This window comes from Amphiura filiformis, chromosome 19 (assembly GCF_039555335.1).
Source record: "Amphiura filiformis chromosome 19, Afil_fr2py, whole genome shotgun sequence".
Classification (NCBI taxonomy): Eukaryota; Metazoa; Echinodermata; class Ophiuroidea; order Amphilepidida; family Amphiuridae; genus Amphiura; species Amphiura filiformis.
Genome location: NC_092646.1, coordinates 27,213,456 through 27,222,779, shown reverse-complemented (window position 1 = coordinate 27,222,779; position 9,324 = coordinate 27,213,456). Strand labels below are relative to the sequence as shown.

At 37.0% G+C, this 9,324-nt stretch overlaps 1 protein-coding gene across 4 annotated transcripts in view; it reads left to right on the top strand.

Moving 5' to 3' along the window:
- Positions 1–7,077: 7,077 nt before the first annotated feature.
- Positions 7,078–9,324, top strand: part of LOC140141123 (ATP-binding cassette sub-family D member 3-like) — a gene marked incomplete at its 5' end in the record, with an annotated part of 45,758 nt that continues 43,511 nt past the window's right edge. For all 4 annotated transcript variants that reach the window (XM_072162911.1, XM_072162909.1, XM_072162912.1 and 1 more), the window contains 2 exon segments: positions 7,078–7,105; positions 7,526–7,575. In XM_072162911.1, coding sequence (XP_072019012.1) covers positions 7,078–7,105; positions 7,526–7,575 — 78 coding nt within the window.

Here is a 9,324-nt window from a genome sequence, read left to right as displayed (position 1 = left end):
CTTTGGGCTAAATTAATAGCATCGTGAAAACCAAACAGTCAATTAATTTATGTCAACATTTCCTTGTTTGACATCGCATGCAAACATTATCTTATTTACATAATGGTTTTGACCTCGAGTCATGAGTGGTGATTCATTGTTTAGGCCAAGTAAAATAAATAACGTGTATATCGTCCCCGCCCTCTCCGATTTTTGGAGATTTTCAAATATTTTAGTTATTTTTCCTATTTGCTTCCTTACTTTGTTTATAAAATTGTTGTGATGAAATGACATGTTTAGAAGTTCTTGGTTATCATTTATAAACACATTGCAAACACTTTCTTCAAGCTAGGGGTAGGGCTTTGGGGAAATAACAAAAATATTAGGGCCTCCCGATTTTATGATGTGTTGACAAACATTTGCCATTGCAATTTTACACAGAAATGAATGGTAAAACAATAACACGATAACAAATAATAAGGACCTCCCTCACCAATTTTTGAAAAAGTCCGGACATATACATTTTTTTTTACTTGGCCTTAATTGGCATACTCCTCTAAATATTTTACCGCAAAGTCCTATGGTGGAGGGCTATTTTGTAGTCCTACAAAGGTGGGTGACTAAAAAGTAGCCTGTTGGTACATGTTTTACCGTACAGTCCTATATATGTGTGGGTTTTTATTTTTTTATTTTGTTGTCCTAATTCGATTGCTCTTAGTTCGTTATTTATATAACTTCAAACACAAACCTTCTTAGGGATGCACCATTAGATTCTCAGGGTGGGGTAGGAAGTTTTTCAAAAAAAAAAAAACTTCACCCACTTCATGAGCAAAAAAAAACTTTCCCCACCAACTATAAAAATAAAAAACTTTCCCCGACCCCAACTTCCTACCCCCCCTCTCAGTATCAAATGGTGCGTCCCTTACTTTAATTCTTTCAATCAAAATTTCACTCCTCTGCTAATGATGACAAGTGATAATCGAAGTAATACTGCATTAGGCCAAATACAAAAATAAACATGTTTCACGTCCCCTCCCTCCTTTTTGGAGGTTTCTTCAATTATATTTTTATATTTTGCAATTCAGTTATAACTTTAAAAAAATTATGTCTAGGGAGTTGAGATGCTTTCTATAGCCTTCTCAATATACAAGAAACAATTTGGAAGGTTTGAGATCATTAGAGGGGCCTACCCTCAGAACAACAAATAAAAAGAGGCCTCCTCCTTTTTGCAGGCATTATTGTGCACGCTAAAATAGCTCTAAATATGGGTATTTACATCGATTCTGCGATACAAAATAAAAAGGCCCCTCCTACTCCTTTTTTTCAAAAACCTGGACGTGAAACATGTTTTTTATTTTACTTGGACTTATCAATATGGAACTACACCTTTATCTTGACAATTCATTTGCTCGCCCTATTCCTTTTAAAGGAATTTTTATTTATTGTGAACTTGACTTACTCATTCTTTCATTTCTCTTGACAATTTTTCATTTGCCCACCCTATTCCTTTTAAAGGAATTTTTATTGATGAAAGTCAATCTTTGACAAGATGTACATGTAACTTTGCTACAGAAAGTGCTATGACAAAAAGGTTTTCAGTTTTGGCTTTCTTTACTCAAGGGCTTTAATTTGATATATAAAATGATGCAGTTTGATGGCAAATTTGAATTCACCTAGCATACCTATCAAATTGCATCAGAATTCATGAATCAGTGAGGGGGTGACGCCATAATACATGTATGAAGCAATGGATTATTTGGAGTACTACTGTAACAAAGCCGATCACAGATAAGGTGTTGCACGGTTTTTCGGTACATTCAAAATTTTCGATGTTTTTACCACCATCGATCGAGTTGTCAATGATGTTAAAGTTTACTTGAGAACTCTAGCTTCGAATTTGCACACGATAGTTACGCATTCGATGCTAGAGTCTAATAGATGGTTTTTCGGTCGGACAGCGGTGCAATTTTTTACACCAGAGTTATTCTGTTAATGTTGAAATTTGAATGAAAGTTATTTCGATGAGTCAACTGTATCTTTTGAGCAAGATTAGTGTATTTTGGACAGTCTAAAATTTTGCTGAAGTGTAATTTTAGCAACATTTTTGATGCAATCGCCTGTCGTGATCGGCTGTGTTTACTTCTGAACTTCCATTGCTTTCCACGGTGTCATGCTTCAGCGAATCCGACTAAGATTTTGAATGCAACGGGCTCTAGCCTAGAATGTCAAAGCTATCGGTGAGCAAATTCTTGGCTAGAGTTTTCGAGCAAGTTAAATTCTCACCACCAAGTACACCAAAATTTGATGTTTTTGGTGTTCTAAAAGTGACATCAATAAAAATGACATCAAAAATTAATGTTTTACTTTGTCTTTTACTCACAGTATCTCACATATGGTGAAGAATATTCCAGCATGAAAAAGCTTGTAAAATCATAAATTTCATGATTTCATTTGCGAAACGAGCCTAACAATCGATTAACTTTGCTTGCGAGTGTAAATTTTTGATCTCTTTCATCGACGCTAGATTGATTGAGAACAATTCACCGCTGCAGGGGTGTGAGAGACTAGATTTTAATCTGTTTCCAGATTTTTTTTTCAACTTCCAGATTTTTTTCTACATTTGTTGTGTACAAATTTATATATGGTTTAAATAATTTCAAATTTTTTTAGCTGTTCCAGACCCTCCGTTCACCAAAAACAGATATTTTTTCAAAGACACACTCTCGGCCTGCCGCTGGCATGCACAATCGTAAAACCGGTCCAAGTGTAATTCACACAACTTAAAAAAGTCATACGCGATTGGTCTGGATATTCAGGATTAAAGATTCCTCACATTATTTTAATGCTCCAGCTAGTAACCTATAAATTTCTGAATGTAATGAAAAATGTAGACCTGTCTACTTTTTCTTGATTACTTGAGGAAAATTAGTGGTACTAAGGGCATGATAATCAACTTAGGAAAATGTGGAACCAATTATTGTAAACACTACATGACATTGTATCTTAAATATTGTTATTTTATACAGCTGTAAATGAATAATATATAGGTGTACTGTATGGGGTATTGGTACAATTTCGATGTCATTGGTCAATGTTTTTTTCCACCACTCCAACAGTTTAATCACGGACAGGTCTAGCCCCGAAAAAATTGCTAAAAAGGACACATTGGCAAAGTGTTAGCATCGTTAAGGTCGGATGTCATTTGGTTATCTTTTGTGTAACATAATGTTAAAGGGCATTTTGTGATCCACAACCTCATCCCCCCACTTTTCTCCAAAAAAGTTGAGATTTTTATACCACTGGAAACCTCTGGCTACATTATGTTTATGTACCAAAAATTTCTTGCAAATTAATTCGTTTAGCGAAAATATCGTCAAATTTGAATTTCGTTCTGGTATACCAGAACGAAATTACACACAGTGGCCTATGGAGCAGTGTAATGCACATAATCATGCATAACTCGCAAACGCAGAATCGGAATCAACTGAAATTTTGGGAATAAACTTTTTGCGTGGAAATCTACTGAAAAATGTTTCATGAAGATGCTAGTATCACAAAATCCTCCTTTAAATGATAAAAATATCACCAATTTTGATTCACTTCAACACAACTTTTAATAAATACGTTTTAGACCATTATAAGTATATATTTCTGGAAAGCTTTTATTACAAGGATGCCAAATCAACAAAGTATAACATCATAATACAGGGTGGGTAAGAAATATACAGGGTGGAACATCAACAAAATTAGCATCTTTCTTGTCATGGTAAACCCCATATTTTCTTTTTCTGAAAGCTATGTAGCTCAAAATAAATATGGATTCAGAAAGACATTGCATGTATGGGCCCTTCAAACAAATTAGGAAGGAGAGTTTGGTATCCCTTGCGTTAAACATACAGGGTGGTCAAAATTGTAAAATAATTTTACAATTTGGTATGACATCATCAATCAAAACTTTTTTCCTCCATGTCTGGCACTAAAACTATAAAGCATAATTGAATTCCTCATCTTTAAAAGATATGTGTACTTTTGAATAAGCAGGGTGACTCAGGCAAGAGCTCTGGTCATTTAGAAATGTCGGAGCATTACGTGCACACTTTATACAGTAACATAATAGGGAAAACTCTCTTAATTAGTATTTAATTAAGGGGGTACTACACCCCTTGATAAATTTATGACTATTTTTGCAGTTTTCTCACAAACTAATAAAACACTGGTAACAAAAATTATACATATTATAGGGGCAAGGAATCCAGTTACTACACTGGAATTTCAGTTACTCAAGACAAGTAGTTATTGGTTTTCCCTCAGTTTTGACTGTAACTCCACAACTGTTGTCTGTGCTGAAATTTTCAGTGCAGTAGTTGTAGTCCTTGCCCCTATAATATACATATCTAACTTGTCACCAATGCGCTATAATTTTTGAGAAAAATGCAAAAATAGGCTCAAAATTGGCCAGGGGTGTAGTACCCCCTTAAGCAATTGCTTAGTTACATCTTTTGTTACAGTTGATCTACTATGAGGTAGATCTACAATCTGTGTGCAATTTGTGGTCCATGCTAGTTGTACCTTTTATTAATTAAATTAAGATACAGGTACAAAGGTTTGAAGTTTGCCATATTTTCACAATTTTGTGTAAAACCCTATGGGGCTCCCCCACCCCAGCTCCTCGTCCTCCTCCATTGACACATCTTACATATATTTGAGTATAAATCTCAAAGTAGTTGTCCAATTGACTTTTTTGTATTTTTTTGAGATTTTGTATTTGATAAAGAACATAATTATCTACAAAAATGACACCAAAATTTCTACAATAGGTATTATACTTTTGGAATAAACCAAGCTTGAAGTGTGAAGAAAGCGTTTTCATGTTACGGCTCCTCTATTTTTGGGTGACATGCGACTGTATTGTAGGCTCTTAAAAATGTACAAACTTTGCTCCTGAAATTTAAAGATGTATGTGAGTCATTGGGTAACTTGGGTTCATTTTGCACATGGGTGGTTCTGGAATAAATTAAGCAAAACATTACATGAGTATCACCATGAGCTCTTATAAATCAGTGAAAATAAGACATTTTCCTGTTCAGTGAATTGTTAACAAACAATGAGCTTGGATTTTAATGGGGTGTATATTTTTAAATATATAGTATAAAGGTTATACAATGGATTTTTCAAGGGCGTATTAATAATAGAAACAGCCATGCAGAAAAGAATGAACTCAAGCGTACCGGTATATCAATCCACATGCACTATGAAATTGTGGCTTGTGAGTCATCCTACATACATGTTGCAGGGATAGGGAGGGGGGTGACCATGCTAAGAAAAGAGGTAGAATGTACCGGGTACCGGTACCTTATTTCTTAACATACAAACCACTTGTCTTGAATCACTGAAATTTCAGTGATCAATGTATTGGATTCCTTGCCCCTATAATATACATACCGTATTGTTTGTAATAAACACTCCCCCTCTAATAAACGCCCCCCTCCAATTTTTCTGTAAAAAATTGACAAAAATGCAAACATTTCCATGCCATATCGTGTAGGTAAGCTTAAAACTTGCATTAGTCATGTCAGTCACGATCGCTAAATTGCATGGAAAAAATCTATTTTGACTCAACTCCCATCCATTTCATTGCCTAATTATGGTAAAATTTCACTAATTCCATGCACTTTACAGCCTTACAGGTGTCATTTTGTTGTATTTCCCACGTAAATTGTAATTTTCAGTGGGCGTAGCCATCTTGTATGGTCGTAAATCCCTCGGTGTAACAGGAGCACCATCGGGAAATTGAACCCGATTTTTAAGCTTTTTTCACTGACAATTCACTTCCAATAAACGCCCCCCTTTTGGAAAAATGCAACGCCCCCGGGGCGTTTATTACAAACAATACGGTCGTTATTTTTTGAGAAAAATGCAAAATTAGTCATAAAATTTATCAGGGGTTGTAGTACCATCTTAAATTGAGTAGAAATTTTTGTTTACATTGTGCAGCAATCAATATTGGATAATAGAGATCTTCAGAAATAATTCACCACAAAACATTTGTAAAGAAATTGGGTCGATCCTTCATGTAATTATTTCATGTAATCTAATCCTAACTCTAACCCTAATCCTAACCCTAACCCTAAGCCTAATCATAATCATAACCCTAATCCTAACCCTAACCCTAATCCTAACCCTAAACTAACCCTAACCTTAACCCTAACCCTAACTTCGTGTAAAATTACATGAAGGAATAACCAGAAATTGGGGTTTGGGAGTTAGCCATCCATGATTGTGTCTGTTATAGAGGTTGTGCATATGACGTATCATACCGTAAATATGGCGGACTTCTAAATGCATTCAACAAAAGCATGATTGCAATCTACCGAGACAGTTTGTCACACACATTTAGAACAAATGCACTATGATCAAATAGGTTGATGACAACATTTGATTAAATGGACTGCACTGCGCCATGATTACGGTGAAGGACACCGGTTCAAATCCTTTGTTTGGAGCCAATCGATAAAAACATGCACTGCATGGCCTCTATGGGGGGGTAAAATTCCGAACGGCCCGCCAAAAATCGCTTCCCCCTCCCCTCGGCCAGCCAAAAATCTTTGCCCCCCCTTTACACATGCATATTAGAGCGTTTCTTTACTGTTTTCTTTAGCCTTTTTAGCGCGTTTTAGGCGCCTCATGAATGTGTGCCAAAAATCACTTGCCCCTCCCCCTCTCGGCTCGCCAAAAATTGCTTGGCCCCTTTGGCTCGCCAAAATTTCTTGCCCCCTCCCAATTTTACCCTCCCCAGGGCTCATAATTATTGCACAGCCCATGTAATACAAAAGTTTGTTGACTGCTCTATATTCCTATGGGCACATTTCTAATAGGTATTAAAAATGAGCACTACAGCCACACCAAATGTGACAAAATGCTATCAATTTCAGAATGGGTGTACTTGATGATTGTATGATGAATTTGAAAAACATTGTTTGAAAACATTGTTTTACAGGTGACTATTCTGTGCCCATTTTAGGTGCCACATAAAGGCACATCATAGAGATGTTCTTCGACAATGTATTTATAAAGTTTTCTTTCTTTTTTTCCAAACAGACTGGATGAGCTGCACGTCCAGCTTGAGGTAAGTACAACATTTGTTCCCTTAACCACCCAATAGACATTAACTTTCTTTGTTGACAAGTTGAAAACATGGTCATTATATTTGACAATATAGCCGGTATTGACCACGGATGATAACTTTACTCAGAAGGGAAGCATAATGGAATTAATCAAGTGGATGCTTAAGAATTACTTGCTTTGCAAGATGAAAAGTCACTCTGTGGAAGATTAAGGTCATGTCTTCCATAGGGGTGTATGGATTTCAACCGAATAGCCCAATACACAAATTGAATAAATAAAGTATGGCGCAACAAATGGAAGCTACAGGCAAAGTTCTGGATCAGTCTATTTTGGGGTATGGTCATGATTGCAATTGATTATTACCCAATCCTCTAAGATCACTTGGTATCTAGTTTAATAACTTTTCCATTTATTTTTTCAGAATGGAAAAAGCAAGCGAGACAAGGCTGCTGTGGATGGAGTGTTTTTCAGGTAGGAATTGAACTGTCACTTTGAAAAGGTGCCATCCAATCTATTTTGCTGTTCGCAGACTTCAAATTACGACGACTGGTAGTACAATTTGCAAAGTAATGAAAGTATAGACTACTTGACATATGACGTCATTGCCCGGCAGTATGCTTGCGTATTATGGCAATTTCCATTGTTCTTTGCTCTGCAGTGTGCGTACGCATAGAAAGCCATTGAACAGTTTAGCGGTTCGTTCAAGCATATCGATAGACCAGTCCCTCGCCTTTGTTGATAACCAATGATGTCAAGTGGTCTATACCTTTTGCTATACCACTCTCCATAGCAGATATATTAGAACATCCCTGAATGCAAAAGCAAAGTGCAAATGGGCAGCAAACTAATCCTAAACACCCTGATTTCAGTCTGCACATTGTGGGATAGGCTTCTACGACGGGAATTCATAACAATTAGTGGGTTTTTAGCAGGGTTGCCATCAGACAAGTTTGGAACTGTCAAGCTTTCACCAGGAGTAGCTCTGACTTCTGCAGGACAAAGTACCTAAGAATGAGACGTGTCGGCCGCCCCTTGCTTACTGATGACTCTGAAAAGAGGTGCATCAGACGAGGTCTGCTTGTTTTCTGTTGACAAGGGGCAGTCTTCAGTGAACGGCTCTTTTCAGAGCCATCAGTAGGCCTACATGTCTCATTCTTAGGTACTTTGTCCTGAAGAAGTCACAGCTACTCCTGACGAAAGCTTGACAGTTCTAAACTTGTCAGACAGCTAACCCGCAAAAAAACCCACTAATTCTCAGTCTGCTCATTGGTTAGTTCCAGGACACCAATGAGATAGAATAAAAGAATGCTGATTCCACCATGTTTGAGTGTCACTCATGGAGGGCAAATAGTGTACCTACGGATTATTTCACTCTGCACCCGGCAAACTTTGATTCAAAGTGTGCGTTCTGTGTGTAACACTCAAGTTTAAAGATTTAGCTGATGAATGTCAGAGGTACATGTACACTATTTGCTCTCCATGAGCGACAAACCATTATGGTTGATTTGCCATAGGCCGAGGCAATATTGAGTTGATACTCCTTGGTCCATATGCACAATGCAAGTTAAACCTGGTCTGACCATGGAGGTTGGACTCAGGGAGGAATCCTTTTACTCTTGTCTTTTCTTCCTTTATTCCTAGCAAAGTCCAAAAGGTAAACTGGGGCCATCTAATATTAAGATACATGTATTTGCCCTTAAAGGGACCATTGAAAGAAAATATGATTTGGTATCAAAATAAAGCTAATAACATATAGAATCCATTTCTAAAACGATAAAAGTAATTTTCCTTCATTTTACCCCCCAAATAAGCAAATAAAGACAAAGCGCCCAATATTGCGTCGTTCCGCCCAATTCATATGTTCAGAGACACGTGGCAACCCCTGTGACGTCAAAGTGGTTATCCTTTCCGCTGCATAGCAACACTGCATAGGCCAGACTTGGTCCTAAACCAACGCATGAACGTGTTTACAGCAATGAACTTTTCTGTGCCTTTTAGGCCTAACAAGTATATTAAAAATTGAATTACAAAGCTTACAATGACTGTTGCAAGATGCCGACCAAGAGAAGGACACTAGACTGGTAGGCCTACTATGATAAGCCTATAAAGTCTAGCTACAAAATTGGCCAACAACGGGGAAAGTATTAGGCCTACATATTGACAAAGTAAACCTAGCTGTGGTAGCTGCTCGGCTTTTGCAAGAGAGTATCATTTGTTTTG